Source organism: Aspergillus neoniger (genome assembly GCF_003184625.1).
Source record: "Aspergillus neoniger CBS 115656 unplaced genomic scaffold BO87scaffold_4, whole genome shotgun sequence".
Lineage (NCBI taxonomy): Eukaryota > Fungi > Ascomycota > Eurotiomycetes > Eurotiales > Aspergillaceae > Aspergillus > Aspergillus neoniger.
This window is the reverse complement of record NW_020291132.1, coordinates 923,669-943,445: the sequence shown is the minus strand read 5'-3', so window position 1 is coordinate 943,445 and position 19,777 is coordinate 923,669. Positions and strand designations below refer to the sequence as shown.

The 19,777-nt window shown below is 49.9% G+C and overlaps 5 protein-coding genes across 5 annotated transcripts; 3 read left to right on the top strand and 2 right to left on the bottom strand.

Moving 5' to 3' along the window:
* Nucleotides 1-2,652: 2,652 nt before the first annotated feature.
* BO87DRAFT_166574 (GAS2 domain protein) lies at nucleotides 2,653-7,051 on the top strand. The gene has a single exon (XM_025618292.1). It carries the CDS (start codon nucleotides 2,829-2,831, stop codon nucleotides 6,960-6,962), a length of 4,134 nt encoding a protein of 1,377 aa, XP_025483836.1. The 5' UTR covers nucleotides 2,653-2,828; the 3' UTR covers nucleotides 6,963-7,051.
* Nucleotides 7,052-7,902: 851 nt separating this feature from the next.
* Nucleotides 7,903-11,139, bottom strand: BO87DRAFT_373219 (GTPase-activating protein GYP7). The gene is made up of 6 exons (XM_025622490.1): nucleotides 11,024-11,139; nucleotides 10,611-10,872; nucleotides 9,174-10,545; nucleotides 8,857-9,119; nucleotides 8,484-8,802; nucleotides 7,903-8,420 (listed from the first exon to the last, which is right to left on the bottom strand). The coding sequence occupies exons 2-6, from the start codon at nucleotides 10,764-10,766 to the stop codon at nucleotides 8,041-8,043; spliced, it is 2,490 nt and encodes an 829-aa protein (XP_025483835.1). The 5' UTR covers nucleotides 10,767-10,872; nucleotides 11,024-11,139; the 3' UTR covers nucleotides 7,903-8,040.
* Nucleotides 11,140-12,000: 861 nt separating this feature from the next.
* BO87DRAFT_299297 (uncharacterized protein) lies at nucleotides 12,001-15,262 on the top strand (the record flags this gene model as incomplete). The annotated part of the gene is made up of 8 exons (XM_025619089.1): nucleotides 12,001-12,087; nucleotides 12,141-12,191; nucleotides 12,393-12,605; nucleotides 12,750-13,060; nucleotides 13,679-13,979; nucleotides 14,051-14,526; nucleotides 14,598-14,934; nucleotides 15,029-15,262. 8 exons carry the CDS (start codon nucleotides 12,001-12,003, stop codon nucleotides 15,260-15,262), a joined length of 2,010 nt encoding a protein of 669 aa, XP_025483834.1.
* Nucleotides 15,263-15,838: 576 nt separating this feature from the next.
* Nucleotides 15,839-17,349, top strand: BO87DRAFT_351168 (Mpv17/PMP22 family protein). The gene is made up of 4 exons (XM_025621118.1): nucleotides 15,839-16,088; nucleotides 16,263-16,377; nucleotides 16,577-16,885; nucleotides 16,942-17,349. The coding sequence occupies exons 2-4, from the start codon at nucleotides 16,279-16,281 to the stop codon at nucleotides 17,089-17,091; spliced, it is 558 nt and encodes a 185-aa protein (XP_025483833.1). The 5' UTR covers nucleotides 15,839-16,088; nucleotides 16,263-16,278; the 3' UTR covers nucleotides 17,092-17,349.
* Nucleotides 17,350-17,590: 241 nt separating this feature from the next.
* On the bottom strand, nucleotides 17,591-19,741 carry BO87DRAFT_299323 (uncharacterized protein; the record flags this gene model as incomplete). The annotated part of the gene is made up of 6 exons (XM_025619091.1): nucleotides 17,591-17,757; nucleotides 17,855-17,882; nucleotides 18,360-18,503; nucleotides 18,633-18,912; nucleotides 19,401-19,484; nucleotides 19,635-19,741. The coding sequence occupies 6 exons, from the start codon at nucleotides 19,739-19,741 to the stop codon at nucleotides 17,591-17,593; spliced, it is 810 nt and encodes a 269-aa protein (XP_025483832.1).
* Nucleotides 19,742-19,777: the final 36 nt, after the last annotated feature.

Below are 19,777 nucleotides of genomic sequence, written 5' to 3'. Positions count from 1 at the left end.
CCAAACTTCGCGCAAAAAAAGGGGATCGCCATTGCGGCGGGAATAAACAGACTACTCGTTACGTCGGTGATTGATATTCAGCTATGTATGTGAATCTCCTTGATGGAGATTACACAATGAGACTTATATGGGGGGGGGGGGGTACTTCGGATGATTGATTGCCATTAGCATGTTCAATTGGTCTCACCAAGAGCTACAAAAGGAGCTGTAAGCTGCGCAAGCTGTTTACTGCCCACGAACAGCGCAAGCACAATAACAACTGCATAGAAGATTCCATGTTATTTCGATGAAACATCAAGCAAACTCAGTCTGTCTACGGGCTGTGAGCAAGTAATCTCTCACGGACATATCTCCGCATACTTCGGGGTGGCGCTCAGCGCCTCATCGACTCCATCTCGGACTGAGACTGAGCTTCCAGTGGACCAACCTTGTTATTTTTGGATTCATAATCATAGAGTGTCTATGGCCTAGACTTGATCTGTGTGCTAGGACTTGCAAGGTACCATCTTCTCTCACTCCTCCTTGCGGCCGCCGAGTTAGTGAGTAACAGTCGTATCCATGGTTCCATGGGGATGTCTCCCACGTGGTTCGTAGCATTCCTCGATTGCTTCATCTTCCTTACATGTCTCATCCTTACTGACACAGTTGTAGACGACTGTATGGTAAGGTTCTTCCAATATCAAGGGATCACGAACGGGTGTCCGTCCCTTACTCCCTTTTGGGAAGGGAAGTCCAGGCACCAAAGGATCTTCCTCCATTGAGGAGTTAGTATCCCTGTTAATGGGGAGTTCGACTACAATACTTACTCACTGAGGGGCTCTGTTGTTTGTCGCAGGACCGACCTATGTATAGTATCTTATTTATGCCTTTCTTTCGGATCCTTGCCTGATCCTGGAGGGGTGTGGAGGCTCACGAAGGGAAAGGTTGCCTTGTCGCCTGGTAGCTATTTGTTCTACCACGACAACAACCGGCTGGAGTCGCAATGTAGCAAAGTACACGTCAATGAACGAGTAGAAGTGGCGGACCAAACACGATTAACCTCGGATATAGAGGAACGAAGAAGGTAAGACCACTTCAACGGCTGCAAGACACAGTGGGTAAGTGTGTTAGGGTACGTGGGTAGGCGGATGTGCACGGAAGGGAGACACAGACACACAGTCAGACCCCAAAGGCAGCTCACAAATTCCAATAACCAGCCAGATACGATATGCAAGGGAGGGTCGATCACTGATCTGCTATCCGTATGATAAACTCTGCGCTCGAGCAATCAGAAGCAAGAACAGAAAGAGATTATTGACAAGCGGTCGAAGTCAATTTTATTATTTTCATCGTGCACGACCACTTGGGGCCGCACTCCCATGGACTGTCAATTCCATTGATTTCCCACGGATTAAAACAGAGGCACGGCCATTTATTCTGATGACCGTACACAGAACAAAAGTCAGACAGCGGATATTTACGGGGGAAGAAGGACCCGCATCAACTCCGAGGGGGAATGTGTCTGTCCTTTTGCTGCTGCATGGGACTGGATCCTCGTGTGTGAGACATTAAGGAGGGGGTGGGAGATTTTCCCTTCTGTAAGTACGATGTCGCACAGGAAAATGTGCATTTGGAAATGCTGGCATCCTCCTAGAATGGATGGATACATGAGATCACAACTATGCTGCATCGATCGAGATTTCTTTGAATATTCTCTGCTCTCGCTTTGTGAGGGGAGGGGGGAAGGATGATTACTTCCGGTTGGTCTAGAAAGAAAACAAGGCGCGAATGAGAAGGGGAGAAAAGGGAAGGGAAGTAGTACAGTTGGCAGATGGTGAGGCTAATTAGTCGCCAATTTCACAGGGCCAGCACAGTAATAATACTGGTAGCCTATTAATGTAATAATTATGATAATTATAATAATCATAAAAATGATCACAAAAATAATAATCATAATAATAATGAAGAAGAAGAGAATAAAAATAAAATGACTGACATCTTAACGGAGAATCCACAGCTCAGTAGTTAATTGGTGTTTGTTAGTTAGTCAGTTAGCTAACTGGAGTGTATACTTAGTAACTTGGTCTGGTCTTAAATTCCCCCTTAATCGATTGGCGGCGGCTCCACCCTTTTTTCTGGCATCGCCAAACCCGCGCGTCTCCGTCCACGCCATCACCAACTCACCTCTGCATATCCCCCCCCCGTCTTCGAATCATCGTCGCCATTTCTGGTCTCGTCACTCTTTTTCCATCTGGGCCCAATACCTGAGCTGGTCTCTCCGATCATCCTAATCATCCCACCCTCGTTCTTTTTATCTATCTATCGGGCTCTTCCTGCAGCCACCCAACTTTCCCTCGCCCTGGGCTCCCCTCAGCCGTTTTGAGGCCCTGCAGTGTGATCTATCATCATCCGCCGAAACTCTGCTCCTCCAGAGTTCTTATTCCCTCACTTTTCTTTTTCTCGCCCTAGTTCCTTTTCTTCATTCTTTTGTCAGACCTTTTCCCCCGGTGTCCTGTCTGCTCACGGTGCTCCGACATATACCTACCTACCTACTGATTCATTCACTGCACCTCCGCAACTTTCCCATCCGGTGATCGCGATTGTACCAGCTCATCCCCAATCTCACCACCACCCACCCACCCACCCACGACCTTCTGGCTGTCACCTTTATATAGCTTTGGCGGGATCGCGTCAGCATGCTCGCTCTTCAGCTACACCCACTCTCTTTTACACTTGATACTACAGCTCGACCCCCATCACCGAGAACCCGTTATTGATTATTCCGCGACTGACCTGACCCGCTTGTCTGGGAGCTGTCGTCCTCCCGGAGCTTGCCGTTCTATTCCGACATGGCCAGCAGTCGCGTCAACCCCCTTCACCCACCCACTCGTGCGCCCACCACCGCGCGGTCCCAATCTCCGGGCCGTCCGGTGGTGCTGGACTATCAGAATCTCGATCCCTTACTCGGCAACCTGTCTCCCGAATCAACCCTCCAAGCGCTGTCCGCAACCGACGCCGTGCCCCGGAATGAACAGGCCGCCCACGATATCCTCTCCAAAAGTATCTCCCAGGTTTCCCCAGCGGAGCGCGCCCTCGGTATCCGCGCAGCCATTGCAGCCCAGAAGCTCAATCTATGGTACAAAGAAATCCAGTCTTGGGAATGGCCGAAACGGAGTGACATTCAACTAGGCAAGGGCTTCGTCCCCCCTCCAGGCGCTGCCGCGGAGGAGTACTGCGGAAGCCTTCCTAAAGCCGTAGTAGATCAGCATGAAAAGCGGATTGAGGAGATCCGGGATGGTATGGATGTCTTGGATGTGGATGAGCTTAAAGAGCACGTCCTCAATGCCCACATTCCAGCCCGGTCTCGGCCTTCGTCCGCCAATAGCACCTTATCGGTGCCTCCACCACTCAGCTATGTCCAACTCAGTGACTTCACGGCCGTCATCACCGCCACCATTCTCCGCGCTCTGCCGCTTCTCTCGCGCTTGAACAGTCTCTTGTCTACCTGGGACGTCCGATTGTTGGTTCTGCGCCAGGTACCTGAACTGCTCCGGCGATTGCGTCTGGCGCGCTCGGAATTGGATTCTGCCTTGGACTTGATCAAGTCGCCCACTCTTCCTGACGAAGATGGCCCCTTGTACTCTCGCATTAACTATCATGCCAAAAGGGCTACCCTGGAACTGACTGTTGTGTCTGCTGGTCGACAATTGGACCGCGTACTCGATGCGCTGGAAGGACGTGAGGACTCACTTCCCGAGAGCTGGATTGATGAACTAGAGGCTATCGAGTCAGAATTCGGAACATGGGTCATGGAAGCCGAACGACGTACTGTCGAAAACGAATGGCGCCGGTCGATTGTCACTGCTCAAAAAGATGCCCAATACAATGCACCAGAGACAGCGCCGACACAAGCACCACCCGAGATTAGAGAACCCGAAAAGCTGGCCCTCAATACGTCTGCGCCCGTGTCACAGGCTGGCCATCTATTTCCAATGGAGACTATTGCCGAGGAAGAAGTTAGCAGCCCTGTCGAGCCGTCACCCTCGAATGACGCCCAGGATGATAAGGAAACAACGGCGTCGGAACCGACCGTCATACCTGCTACTCATAATGTGGTCGACGACCTTGCATCTCCCGGTACATCCGATGCGACGGACTCTTCGATCAAGCCTGTTCAGAGCACTGTGTCCATTGCCTCTCCACAGGAACCCTTGGCATCTAGCTCCACCGTCAACGCCCTTGCTCCCTCTCCCGATGGCCTAGAAGAGATCGATGCCCTGTCGGATGATACCCAGGCGCTTCAGCCGGTCATTTCGGACGTTACCCAGCCTCTGGAGGGACCGGAGACGAGTATTGACACGAACGCATGCAATGACTCGCCTCCTGATCATCCCGATTCCAAGCATCATTTCTTGCCGCCTGTTCCTCAACAGGCGATCACTTCTGTGCCATCTGTCAGCTTGTGCGAAACCTGTCCGAGCCCACTTGAAGACGTGACACCCCGGGCTTCTTTAGATAATCAGGCTCGCGAGGCAGTCTCAACCGACCCTACCAAGAAGGCTGCAGATGATGCGCCTGCATTGTTGGAGAAGGTAGAGTACGCCGATGTTATGCCGGCGTCGGGGTCTGACGTACTTCATCATTCTTCGCCCGAAGTGAAATTGCAGACCCCTGCCAGCCCTGGTACACCATCATCGGATGCCGGTAGTGTGATCGTACGTCGACGAACCAGTCCAGTCCAATCGCCTCTCAGCCAACAGGAAAAGCTTTCCGCGGATAAGGAAGCGGTACCGATTGATGCTCGCAGCCCTAGTCCCGTGTTTGAAAGCCGCGAGCAACGGCAGCTTATTCCTGTTGAAAGTGAAGTTGCTAGCCCAGTCAGTGTGGCGGCCCAAACCAATTCCGCTGATAGTCCTGCTGCACAGTCAGGAAGCTGGAAAGACTCTTGTCAATTGGTGCCTGCGAATGCTGTCCTTGGGTCTCCTGTCCGCTCGGCAATCTCTAAAATTGATGAGCAGCTCACAAGTCACTCCACAAACAATGTGTATGAAGAGTCCCGTGGTGGCAATACGCCCAAAAAGCCTCTGGAGAGTCCTATCAAACTATCAAAGTCTCGACCAGGACGCTTATCCTTGGAAAAGGAAAAAAGAAAATCTCGAGGCCGGCGCACGTCTACTGATTCGTCTTGTTCGGATTATCCATCACTCGTCTCCAGCCCTGAGATTCGCGAGCCCCGTACATCCTCCTCCAATGGAACGCCTCTGCTGCTTGAGACTCCTCCACCCTTCCAGGATGGCTACCAGTCATCCGACCCCGTACCACCTGGGAGCGATCACACGTTGCGAGAAGATCGTCTACTACGGCTGGATAACCAAAAGCCATCCCCACGGGCCAATTTCGCGCATAACCGAAACCTCAGTCTTCCATTGCAGCGTTTCATCAACGAAAGGTTGGAGATGAATTACGATGACGAAAGCGGCAGTGACCTGGATGGCGTCGCTTCCAATAGGAAGTCCACGGACGTGTATGCGGATTTACGGCTGGGCCAGAAAAGGGCACTGTTGCCTGCACACATCAGCAAATTCACCATTCCCTCCAATAGCGCTCAGCGCTCAGCAACCCAGCCTTTGGATGCTCCGAGTCAAGGCAGCCCTAGACCGGTCACCAATGGCACCACCGCCAAAGTTCTATCCAAGGCCTGGGAGCCCAAGAAGGGCTCCGTTCCGAAGAATGCAAACCGTAGTGGTCTGCAACCGGAACCGCCTGTACACTCAAGCACCAACCGCTTGAGGAGACAGTTGACTTCGCATCCGAGTCTCGAGAGTATTGGGGCGTATAGATCCAACGCCCGGTCTGGCGATGACACGTCTTCGGTTACAGCTATTTCCAGGGCCGGATCTCGACCATCCACTCCAGGCTCGCAGCTGAGAAGAACCAAAGATCATCTCGACGAGAAAATCAGTTCTATCTTGTCGACCCTTCCTGCTCGGATCCATCTGATGTCAGCTGATGGCCAAGACTTTGATGCAGGGTCTGCGGCGACGTCACTTCCCTTGAAGGCTAGGGAACGATTCCGTTCCATATCACCCCAGGGAACGCCGTCCCGGAGCAGCACGCCCACGCCATCCTTGACCCTGACAGCTGCGCCCTCGCGCAGAAGGTATTCTCACGCTCACGCCCCAGAGGAGAGCTCTGTGAAGCTCTACCACCTGCATCGAGGTGGAAAGTCTGCCCCGACCAAGCTTTTTGTTCGGTCAGTGGGTGAAAAAGGAGAACGCGTTATGGTCCGAGTTGGCGGTGGGTGGGCAGACCTGGCTGAATACCTGAGGGAGTATGCCATCCACCATGGACGCCGGCATGTTTCAGATACCCCTCGTGTCGAAGTCCAGGGTCTGTCCACGCGTACCTCTCCCACGTACTCCGTCAGTGGGCGCCGCACTCCCTCCCGACCGCGGTCTGTCATTGGCAATCGGCCGTCTTCTTCATTGGCTGTGCGCAAGACCAGACGTACTTCGAATGTGTCGGATGTAACCGAGTTTCGGGCGGCGCAGGCAGCTGGCGACTCACTCACTGCCTCGTACTCGCCGATGTCGACAGTCTCATCTCGCAGAAGACTATCAGCCTCATCCAATGCCTCCATGGGCGCTGCCTCGTCAGCCAGTGAATTCCGTCACGGATCATACTCTCCTTCGACCACTGCTGCAGGTAGCAACTCTCACTCCATCCCACTCGGCCTTGCAGGGCCGAAGCCGCGGTCGAGAAATGTCTCGATCAGCCCGGAGAGTGAGGCGTGGGTTGAAGATGTTCTTGGCCAAGCTCGGAGGAGCTCGTCCCTCAGGCCATACAACTATGGCCTGTCAACCCAAGACCCGGAGCCTGCTTCAACCAAGGCTCCAACCATCCCCAAGTCGAGAAGTATCAGCGACCTGGGAATGGCGGGTGCTAGCAGACGCGTCGCACTACGCGGACTTGCAAAACGATAAACCTACTCACACCTTTACCCTAATCTTAATCCTTCCAAACGCCCACCCCATCCACACTCTTTCTCCCACACGCTCCGCCCCTCCTCTCACCTGCATTGTCTACTAGTACTGGCGTTTTGCCGTTTTCCTGGGTTTCTCGGTTTGGACACACGGGGTACTAAAAGTGTTAGACAGCTACATGCATTGTCCGTTTCCATCTTCTTTCGGTTGCATTATCGGGCGAACGTTACACTTTCTTTCTTTCCACCTTCTCATAACAAGACATGTATCATTCTTGTCTTGGCTATGCTATCTTCATCTTTTTCCCACCATTGCATACATCAGCGGGTTTCATTCTTGTTTTATCATATCTTTTTCTTCTTTTTTTCTTCGCCCATTCCTCCCAATTATTGTGGGATATGATTTTCTTCAACTTTTCGGTCCTGGTTGACCGCATTTTCTATTCTACTTTCGTCTGACTCCTGTCTGTCTGTCTGTTGTTCGTGTTTTCACTTATTATTATTATATTTAGCCCTTGATTTGTATGTAGATAGATACCCTTAGGTAGGCTTGGGTCTTTTGTTGTTGATGTTGTTGCTGTCGTTGGTGTCGTCCGTCCGTCCGTTCGTCCGTCTGTCCCTCTTGCTGGATAGAAAGAAGGACTGACTGGCTGGCTGGCTGGCTTGTTTGATTACTTACTTACTTAGTACATAGTGAGGGATTTATATTGAATCTCTTGATACTACCACTTCTATTCATGTTCCGTTTAAAGTTGAACCAGTAGATTCTTGATGTCAGAGGTACTAGTAAGGAAGTAGATAAGAGCTCAAGTGTAAGTAAATAGTAGTAGCAGTACGCGAACGAGAAATCAAAGGGGAAAAGAACGCCACCATACCATACCAATTGAACCGAACCGAACAAACCCGAACGAGCAATCAATATCCAGATAATAAGCAGGCATCCGTCAATCATTTCATTACATGATACAAAATGAGGAGTTATAAAAATGAACGAAACATAAAAAGCGGGGCATAATTCGTGATTTGGACAATAGGCGTCCAAGCTAGTCCAGACTGGAGAGCACGGTAGTATACTGACTCTATGACGACTCTCCCTTTGCAGGCTCTTCCTGCTGCTGCTGCTGTTTCGGAGGCGATTTACGAGCCCATGGGATGTCCTTGTGAAACAGTTCCCTCAGCTCCGGGGAGACGACTTTCGTTTCTCCTTCACTGTCAGGGGCTGAGCTGGGGCCGGCACTGACACCGCTGCTGAAGGCGGTGCTTTGGGGTCGTTGGGGTGATTTGCCTTTGTTGTTTGTGCTGGTGGTGGAGTCTTGTGTGGGCTTGCGTTGGTGGGCGGCAGGTGCAGGGAAGTTGTTTTTCTTGTCGATGGCTTGGACGGCTCGTTCGAAGCGGTGGAACAGGGATTCAGCGCGTGTGAGAATGGGGATGAGTTCCATTGTGTTGGAGAGTTCGTTGACTGCGTGGTGTCCGTGTTAGAGACTTTTCTTATAAGGACTGGGAAGTGGTTGGGTGGACTTACTGTACTTTAGGACTTCGTCGAACTGCTTTAGGTGGTCCATTATGACGTCCCGGTGTTTTTCGAGGATTGCAAGTGCGATGAACAAGTGGAAGCTGCTGGACAGGTAATCGGTCCATAGTGTTTCCCAGAGACGTAAGACGTCTGGCCATTCGAATTCGCGCTTGTACCAGACCAGGAGCATCCGGAAGAAGAAGAAAAAGTTCGTGCTGTCGGCGGATTGGAGGTGGAGGTAGAGTTGAGGATCCATGAGTTGAACGAGGTGGTCTAGAGTGAGAAGTTGTACACGCATGCCAGATTGGTCGCGGAGGAAGTTCCGCTCCTGTTTGTACGCATCAGCATGATAAAAAGTAGGATTGACTGCCATGGAGCTTACCATTCTGTCCATGAAACCAACAAATGCCCAGAATGCCACTGCATCATCCTGCATGACAGCATAAATCGGGGCTAGAAGATCACTCATGCCTTGCACATAGCCCAGGTCCGGGTTGTATTCGTTGTATGTGAGCAACATATCCTTCATCTGCTCGAGATGCACATTTGTGCCAGTATCCGCAAAAGGCGAATCTGGGTCCGGGTGGGGAATGTCTTCTCCAGCAAATAGGGGTATCGTACGGTCTGTGCGATGAACATCCTTTTCTGCGCGCCTATGTAAGTAAATGCGCGTGATACTTGGGCTGCAGAAGAACTCACCTATTCTATTTCTCTGCTCTTTCCACCAATCAAACTCTTCCGCCGAAGAAGTGCCTTCAATCATCCGTTCCCACCAGGCGCCTTTAAGCCGGATGTACTCATCCCGCTTCGAGTTCATCAACGCTTGTCGCTCCTCGTGGCTGCTATCCCACGGATATACGCCTAGAAGGTAGAGCCATGCTTCTTTCCTAACACCATCATTTGGATCTAATCCACCATGGAATATCCTTTCCTTAACTTCGTCAACGGTTACATGCAGTCTTCCAGTAGTCGGGTCAAAGAAGCCCTCCCATTCTTTCAAAGTGAGTGTCTTCCGACGGTCCTGGATAGACATGGTACCTGTCTCGAGGTCAAGGATCTCGAAATCTCCAACAGAACTGTTCTCCATGCTAAGGACATCTTGGGCAGTGTATATCCGTTGGTTTCTTTCGCGTTCACTTTGCTCTGATATGCTCATGGCCCACCGTGCTAAGTATAGCCTGGCACTATCGAACTCATCCTGTAAAGTCTGAATTTCAGGTGTCCTCATCAGACGGCGGACTTGTGGGGGTATCCGAGGATTGTCAGCCAACTCGTTGGCCGTACGCCTTGTGAAGGTGGTGATCTTGCTCAGCTGCTCAAGGACCTTCCACCTCGTCTCTTTGAGTGCTTTCACAAAGGGGTCCATCCCCGCATCGCGTTGGCCGCTTCCGCTGGCCTGAGCAACGGCAGCCGGTTCATCTTGAGCCTTGACAGTTGAGCCATCTGCAGTTAGAGGTCGTCCAAATGATACGCGGTCTTCATCCGATGGGTTGATCAGATATACGCTATTGTCCACGGCCGAGCGTTGGACCTCAGCGTATTTCCGAAGCCATCGCAGAACCTCATCCCCGCCCCAGAAGACATTTCCGTCCTCACCAAAGGGATCGAAGCTTTCCCTGGTTCGCTTTTTCTTCTGCAGGATTGTTGACTCGCACTCCGTGTCATGGAAGAACAGCGCGGGGAAGCTGTCGCCTGCGCGGGTGTTGATCACGAGACTCCCAAACCACCAGCCTAGACTTGGAGGTCGTACAAGGAGTGAATATATTTCAGACAGAGGAACCGCAAATGCGTAGAGGCCGATCGGGTCCTTATAGGTCGTTGTCGTCGGAAGAGCGGGCACCAGGTATTTCTGTCGCGGAGGGGAAGAACCGTCGGATAGATCGACTTTGACATAGGTACTGTATGCATCACCCAGGGAAGATTCGGGGACCCATGCTAGCAGGTAGGAAGAGAGGTCTGACGAGGAGTTTCCGGAAGTGGTCTCTCTAAGAGGGGGGAGGGGCTTTTGTTGGACGAGGGCAATAAATCCGGGGATGTTATCTTTCGAGGAAGGAGTTGGATGGACGTAGACCTGCAATGCTCGGAACCGAATGGATCAGCGAGATGTTCATTTTGCTAGCTTGCAGATAAGCCTACCTTGCTCTTGGAAAATAAAAGCTTGACTCCTCTGCGTGAGGTGGAATGAGAAATGGTGTTGTATTCATCCTCCTCATCGTCACTGACGTCGTAGTACGACGCCGTGGGTGAGGGCGGCGAAGGAGGAGGGGTGTATTGGATTCCGTTGCCTGCCATATCGAAGGGAGGAAGCGGAGAGGTGACTTTTTTCAAGGGATTAAAGTGATTAGGTCTTGCTCATAATGCGGACTGAAAGTGAAACTGGAATTCCTTGAAGCTTGGTCTGGAATGCCCGGAAAGTCAGCGCCGGTCGGCAAAGTGATGATTGCGGAGAAGAAAGCAAGTCACGACCGCCGGTCACGACGTAATCGTGGGGTCCACCGCTTCCATGTGATCGCCTTCATCATCCCAGAGACGGAATTCATTCAACTTACCTTGCAAATGAATTTTTTATATTGCACAGGATACCAAACAGTCTGCTTGGAATACGGTGCTTGCTTGAATTTGTAAATCAACAGTACCTTGCTACTAAGCACCTCCATTGTTGCCACCGATAAAATCGATGACTGAATCGCCCAGGCAGCAGCGAAACTATCATCATATCTGATAATCCGCTATCAAATCAATCAATAGCAAAGGAATCCTGCTGCCCACGCAGTATTCGTTCAGTTGCCCCTACTATTTTGTACTGCAGAAGCTTGAGTCGAGGACTTAAATCCGGTGATCACCCGCAATTGCACCAACATATGAAAAGCGTTGTCTTATACTGAGCCACGGGCGTGGCAATAGAGGGTAGCATACCTGCCTTCGTTTAGTAGCAGTCTTGGAGAAAATAGACGTACCGCCTATAAGTAGTGAGTTGTCTGCTCGGAGAAATAACTTATATCAGAAAATCAGCACTCCATGCGGCAAGAGTTCTAAAGAGTCCTAGATTAGGCATTTATCAATACGTCTGGTACCATTAAAGTTGATAGCCCCGATTAGTCCTGAAACTTTGCAGTCAAAAGTACCCTCTTTAGCTTGATTATACCAAACCCCCAGAACTGTTATCGGCTTCACTCCCTTACCTCCAGTCATCTCAAGCAGAGAATGACCAGACTAATGCGGACAATCCTACCTACGTGTCTGGCTGACAGGACTGCAACCTTACGTCTGGACCGGTTTCATCTGACCTGTCGGCCTTCAGTCATTCGTCAGTACAAAGGACCACGCTTATACTATCATCGCTACTAATGCACGGGATTTTATACCCTCTTCAGGAAATGATTCGCTATCCAATAGATAATGGTTTCATGTATTTGAGGATGACAGAGTTTCATTGCCTTTGGACACCGGCATCCATAAATACTAGACGGCTGCTTCATGCAGTCTGTAGTCAAGCTGCGTCGACTGCAAATTCAAACTCGCAGCAATGTCCGAACTTATGCGCACTTTGCCGGCCTCCTGGTATTGCAGCCCGCCTCTCTATCAGCTTGAAAGAAGGGCAGTGTTCTTGAAAGTATGGTTAAAGCCTATCCTTGAGGAGAATCCGAGTTCTAATAAGCATCTCAGTCGTGGTATCTTGTCGGCCCAGTCACTAGATTCTGTGACATAGGTGCCAAAGTCGAGTATGAAATAGCTCAGCAGCCTATATATGTTGTTCGCTGCTCCGGGGAGGGTCCGTTTCCCGGACAGGACGAGATCCAAGTAAATTGCGTGAAAACTGTAGGTCAGCTCAGCATCATCTCAGACATCAGACTGAGGATGCGTTCCATCCCCCGAGCAATATGTCTATCGAGCTCCTTGTTGCTAACCAGAATTTAGGAACGACCTCTAAAGCACCACGTCACGCCAACCGGCCTCGTTTTCGCTACTCTATCAGACGAGGCGCCCAGCTTCCATGAGTATTTCCCGGACTTGGAGCCACTGCTCCAACGGGTGAACTTTACCAAGCTCCCGTACAGACACAGCATCAAATACGAGGGACGATTTAACTGGAAGACTATGTATTTGATACCTTTGCCTCGTATTCGGAAAGTGATCATGTCTCCCTGACCTGGCTTCCATGACAGGGTCGACGGCTACCAGGAATGCCTGCATTGCCAATATACTCACCCGTCATTCTCCGTATACTACCCGCCCACCTCGTACGCGGTGCACAATCATCAGAACTTTTCGCAGCATATCGCAGACCCGGAAAAGCCCGATGATGGTCTATTCCTTTACTTCTTCCCCAATTGCACTCTGAACGTCTATGGTGGAGGAATGTCCTCGTTCCGAGTATGCCCAACCGATGACCCGAATGTGACGAGGATGGAGTTTGACTACTACCATATGGAGTCGGGCGAGAAGTTCGACGAGTACTTCAAGTTTGTTCGGCAAGTGGCCATGGAAGACTATGAACTGTGTGAGAAGGCTCAGAACAATCTCACTAAAGGCATCTATAGCGAAGGCATCCTCAACCCGGAGAAAGAGAGCGGAGTTTCATGTGAGTTACATGAGACCACCTATATGACGATATTACAGTAAGCTAATCAGACAGCAGATTATCAAGACCGGGTATTCGAGCTCGTGTGTCAGCAGCACGCAGCAGAGAGACGAGAAAAGGAAATGGAAGGTGCGAGAGATGATACTCAGAAGAGGGGTCTGCAACGTATCAGAACAGCTGCATAAGACAAAACTGTGTAAGCCGTGGTTTCGGGACTCGGTAACATGATCAATCTTATCAGTGGCGTTGATTTCAGTGTTCTGCACGGGCTGGCTCCTGTAACAGTCCCTGTAAATGATTCCTATCTATTGAGGTGTGGCATCAGATAAACCCTTGGCCAGGATCGGCCCAGCACATACTTCAAGCGTCATTCATGCGCAAGTTACTGGAAAAGAGCACCATATCTGGAAGGTCAATACTATCCTGGAGTAGACATAGTTACTTAAGTGCATGATCACCTGAAGACTTCCTCTTCTCTCACTGGACGGGGAAGCGGGAGTCATGCAAACCTGTGGAGGTGACAGGGTCAGTGCTCTGTTCCTGATACTGCTTGATTTGAAACCTCGGGATGCCTTTTCGTGCGATAGTAAGCGCATAAAACCAATGGATTCCCTGTAGAAAGGCATGGCGGACAACACAGTTTCATCATGGCTATAGAAGAACCGTATCCGGCTCTACCTCCCGCCTTATCGGCCCTGGTCTTGGTTTTATTGCTAGCGGGGCTGGCTTTTCTCCTTCAATCCTTATCAAAGCCGCTCTTCCGGGGCTATAAGTCCCTGCGTGTAGCTAAGCCGACGGAAACCGAACTGGATCCTGTCCCCGAAGGTAACGAAAACATTGTCTGCAAGGAATCAGATTTCCCACACGACTGGTGGACCGGCTCAGAAGTCTTTGAACTCGAAAGGCGGGCAATAGTTAGTAAAGTACTATGCGCCATATAACTTCACTTATGAAAACATGAAATCAAACATGATACTCACATAGAATCGATCAGAGATGGCTCTACCTAGTCCACCGTAACCGGTTCACCAAACCCGGCGATTACCATTCCTTCGAAGTGGCCGGTATCCCAATTTTTCTCGTGCTGGGGAAAGATGGCGTCGTGCGAGCGTTCCATAACGTCTGCCGTCATAGAGCATACACAGTGACAAGGAAGGAGTGTGGTTCCTCTATGATTCTCGGATGTCGATATCATGGCTGGAGCTATAACACCAAGGGACAACTCATCAAGGCACCTCACTTTGACAATGTTCCCGGATTTGACAAGGCTCAGAATAGTTTGTTTTCGATTCATATCACAACCACACCTGCGGGCTTTATATTCGTGAATTTGGATGCATCTCCGACGATAATGCCATTGCAGACAAGATCTCTTGATTTCTTTGCGGGAAGGCATGGCATCGGACGACAGTCTACGTGGCTGGGAGGGCAGACAGTGGAAGGGCAGTTTAATTGGAAGATTGGTTGTAAGTTCTTTTCCCGATTCCTTTCTAAAATATAAACTATGTACCTAAACTTTTGAGATAAGTGACGCTACAGAGATTCATCAACCACACGGAACTGGAGACTGAGTTCTCACAGCCAAGGTATAAGGCACTGTTATTGAGCTTGTTCAATTCATCACCAATGCGCTCGGAAGATGTTAGAGTCTTCCCTTTTACTACGATTCATACCGTCCGCGGAGGGGTACTATGGTACTCCCTGAGCTTCATTCCCATATCCAAGAGTAGCACCTCGGTCCGGATTGACTTATACACCCACAAAGCCATGGGCAGCCCTACTCCTTCACCAACAGCAGAAAGACTCTTCAACAAATTGTCGAACAGTATCCGAGAATTGGAAACTCAGTTCGAGTCACTTTCTGAAACAGTAGCGTACGTTCTCAAATGCCTGGCTATATGGAAAAAACTAAACAATCACATCTCTAGTCTCCCCACCAATATCACATCAGCACCAGACCCAGCTTGCACAGGTAATTCCAACCCAACCCAATCCCTCATTCAAACATCAGTCTTACCAACAACGTCCAGATACACAACTCAAAATCCTCGAAGCCATCAAATCCCACGCCAAAGTAGAAAAACAACTAGGAACCGAGATCTTCCCCGCTACGAGGAGACCTAGAACCAATGCACGATTCGAGCAGGCTGAACAAAGTCAGTTGAGTCTCTTCTATACCACATCTTTCACTGTGTTGCTAAAATAAAACTACAGTCTGCAAAGACCTAGATTGCCAAGACACGTGGAACAGTGAGAGTCTCGCTTGGTGAGAATGCATAGCACAGGTACTATGAACAGGATGAGGTAATATTGTTGCTTACTTAGTTGACTCTGTTGGCTGTATGACTCAGTCGAATCAAGTTGACTAACTTACTATTGGTTTCAGTGATATTTAATGCCAAACAATGTTATGGATTGATTCAAGGGATAACATCTAATTAGTCTAACACAGCGGTTTCAGACTGGGCGGGGAGGGGGAACAAACTTCATTTCATCGTGACTGGCAGAACGAATACAACAAATAGTAGTTGAACAATCTTACAAATGATGAATGCAAGGGAGAAATTGGACATTTAGTAGTATAAGTGATGCGAGTAAAACATAAGGCTGGATGGAACTGCTTACTATTTATGACAGAGGAGTAAGTTGAGAAGCTACGCATGTACATTCCTGGCTGGCTGGCTCGTACCGAAAGTCAATGTGGATCCCCAAGGGTCCAGTGGCAGCGGCAGCGTGTAAACCTTCCCTTTTCTCCCTTGAAACCCACCCCACACTTCCCATCTCTCACCGATACTCAGTAGTGTTGATCAGGGCCGCCATCTACAACTTAACTCCACGGACCCTTTGAAATTTATTTAATTTCAGCGCAGAAAAGACGCAACTCACAACTATCATCTCTTCAAAATCTACTTGCTCATTCCAAACTTCCCTTAACGCAGGAACACATTTCTTAGCCCCCAGGTCTCATTAATTAAAACCACGCGGTTCTGGGCCGACCGATCGATCGATCTAAAAATCCTGACACGATTTCGGTACGAGGTAAGTGCTGAAGATCGCCAACAATAGCATCTCCGATCAGACTACCCATTATTCCTCTCGGGCCAGTACGGAGAAAGACTTTGTTATTTCCGGCCACGTGGTTGCGAGCTGACGCCGGAGCAGACTATACGAACTTGTGTGGCACACGCGTCGGCTTATCTTACTAGTGTCTAGTACCTTACCATGGCTTTTCCTCCGATAGCGAGGGCGACCTTGCAAGCTGCGCTGATTAATGCGGGTTCCAATGTTCTCGCTCAGGCTATTGGGGCTTATAGAGATGAGGTATGTTGGTTTGTTTGTTTCCTCGGTAGATGTGAGATGCCTAGCAGGGATGTTGGGCCGGAGATGAGTGATTCGTTCGCTATTGTGTGGAGTATTAGCTACTGCTGTTGGATTACAGCTTCACTAACCATTGACGTGGTTCATTGGCAATTCGTGAGGGTGGTGCACCCCATGATTGCCGATACTATGACGCCTATAGAGACCCTTTGAATTAGACACTCAAGTCTTGTTTCAGTTCACTACTTGTGCCTTTGTTATTTCACCCTTGACCTTCTTGTGGCTTGAGTGTCTCGAGGCGAAATTCCCAGGCTATGATGAGAGCTCTGCTCCCAAGCCGAAGACGGAGAAGAAGGAGGCACACAAGCCTAAACTGAATGTGACGAATACTGTGGCAAAGATTGTCATCGATCAGATTATTGGTGGTGCCTGGAACACGGTAGCCTTTATCATGACAATGGGACTTTTGCGCGGTCAGAGCTGGGATGCCATTACGCTGCAAATTCAGAAGGTTCGTTTCTAGGCTTATGGTGCTATAATCCGTTGGATGCTGACCTAACATGGCAGGATTTCTGGCCCATCCTGATCGCGGGATTCAAGCTGTGGCCTATTGTCTCTATCTTGAACTTCACAGTTGTACCAACAGACAAACGGCTGCTTGTTGGCAGTCTGTTTGGTGTTATCTGGGCCATTTATTTGAGTTTGATGTCTGGTTGATGTTGTAATAGGTCGTCTGAGGATTTCCCTGGATTGCCAGGCTAGCTAGTCTATGTTGGAAGATAGATTGGGCGCTGGGGACTTGGGACCTGCGGGTGGTGTTCACGTTCGTTTAGCAATTAGCTTGACATCAAATCTCAGAATTCGCAACGTGTGCTTCTTAGAGCACTAGTATATAAAAGTTGAGACATTCATTACTTGATCCTTCCGCGTTGGGTAAGCTCGTCAGGGGGGCGACAGAGAACTGACAAGTGTACGCAAAAGGAAGGAGCCTGATCAAATCAAAGATAAAAAGGGGCCAGAGGTGAAATGACGGCAGTGCGCTAGATAAGTAGTTACTGGACCATGCTCCGCATGATCACCCGACAACGTTCAGATTAATGAATGGTTTGTTGAGCGACCCGTTTGTTCCATTTGGCCCCCATTTTCCGTCCTCCGAGTATCCGAGAGCTGCAATAGGGAAGCCTAGCTGAGCTGCAGGCCCACCTTGATTTAGGGGCTAGAACACATGGCACGACACAATCTCTGTAGCCCGTTCTCCCGAATTTCTGCTGTTAATTGGGCGACGAGCGTTATCGTTTGCAGGTAGATAGAGGAAAGTACGGTCCAGTGCGGGTGTACCTGAACCATAACCTGATACGGCATGGTAATGCAACTCGAACCCACCTTGAGAGTACTAGGATGATCTAGGCAATCATCACGTAGTCAACTTTGTGTTAATTTGGGACCTGTCGAGAAATCACACTGTTACGAAGCCTTGAACAGGAGTCAGTCAGATTATAGTCAGGTGACTTGTATGGGGCTCTTGTCGATGGGCCATTAATGATGTGCCTCGTGAGACACGCCGAAACGCAGAATAGATTCATCCCAGACGAGATTCAAATGGCTGCAAACTCCCATGAAACCAACGCCAATATGAACCACGATGCTCTCCAGATCCACGGATCTATTCGTCGAGCAATTAAATAGTAATGAAAATAGTAATCCATGCGCGGAAGCAGCTGAGGCGTTAAAGTCCGTCTTAGCTAAGTGATGGTGATCGGCTGTCTCAAACACATTTGCATTGATCCCGGGACTCGAGGAACCGAATAACAAGCGACCGTTCGTAAGGATGGATCAATCCCTCGAGTCTTACTAAGAAAACATGCTTCGTTTGGGCTCAACGACTCCGTAGATTAACGGAGTTTAAAGACGGATTTACGTACCCGCAGATCCGTTTCATTGCATGCAGGCATGAGTGTGCTCCGACGTCCGAAGGCCGGCGACACAATTGAATCCATGATGCTGGGCACCCACCTACCTGGGTTTGCATGAGGCAGACAGGGATGGAGAGAGACGGCGTACGCAATCTGCTGGGAATCGTCATCCCAGTCCGGGTTTAGTGTGCTCCCTAGTATCTCATTCGTGAGACACTGCCTGGTTCCCAAGCCACAGCGAATGGCGTTGCATTTTAGCGTCTGCACTGGATCCAAGTAGGTTAAGGTGGGTTAAAAGGGAGAAATTAATAGATCAAGGCTGTGGCTGTAGCAGAATTCGGTAACGGTCATACGAGCTGAAGAGACAATGGGGACTGCGGGAGGATTGGCGATCAGAAGGCTGGTGGATGGCGCAGCCACGATCTGGGTCTTTTGCAGATTCCACAGCTTCAGGATAGAGTAGTCCCTCGAGTGTAAGGCATATTGCTGGTAACCTATCTGCAATAGGAGTATCCTCGTAAGGCGAAACCAGAGGATGTGATTATTGTCATCAAGATGGAGAAAGAGTGTGACCAGGGGAGGATGTTTGGCCCCTCGGATCCGGAAAGACGGGCGGAGACTCTGACTGACAAGAAACAACTCGCTTTCCTCCCCGGGAAAAACATAGTGGCACGGACGACTACAGTAGTCTCCCTCACTAAACTGTGTATCTACTCCCTACTAGGAGTAGTTTTGGCCCCCGCGGTTTAGAGTCGATCCATTCTTCGTGCCACCGTCTCCCTAGCCTATCGCTGTGCCCATCCACCTCTGCTTACTCCATTAATTATTAGCTGGCGTCATGTCCCCAACTGCCCGGACGCGCATTCCCTCCGATTTAGGGATAAGAAAAGCACCTCCCCCCGGCACGTGGAGACTGCGATGACCAGGATTTCGAGTCAGATCTCATTCCAGTCTTGCTTAGGTAGGACTTCAATGGCATTTCTATCTGCTACAACCTCTCATATACTCGTAGCTGTGCATCTCAAGACTCTTTGTCGGTCGCGCGTCATCTGCACCATCGAAACTCTTTTTCTTTGTCCGCCCGCTCGGCGTTGACTGTCAGTTATACTGAACCCAACACGGTGCTTTCCGTGATCCCTTTGAGCTGATCCGTCGCGAACAGTCGGGTGCCACCTTTCGCTATCCTTGTCATCCTTTCTGAAAGGGTTCACGCAAACTTGAGTCCAACCTTTATTGAATTATCGGAACGGCTTTCTCGCATTCATCTCCGGCCCTCCACTTCGGACTCCGCTCGTTCGGGTTTTGGGAGTATCTACTTAGTTCGGCCAGTCGTACTTCTAAATATACGGAACAAACCCCGAAATAACATTGTCGGACCCAACAAAGGATAACAACAAGGGCGTCTTTAAGACCATGTTGTACATGTCCCTAAACGGACGGGTGCACTGTGCCATATGACAACGGACTTTGTGTATAGGTAGCAGCCAATT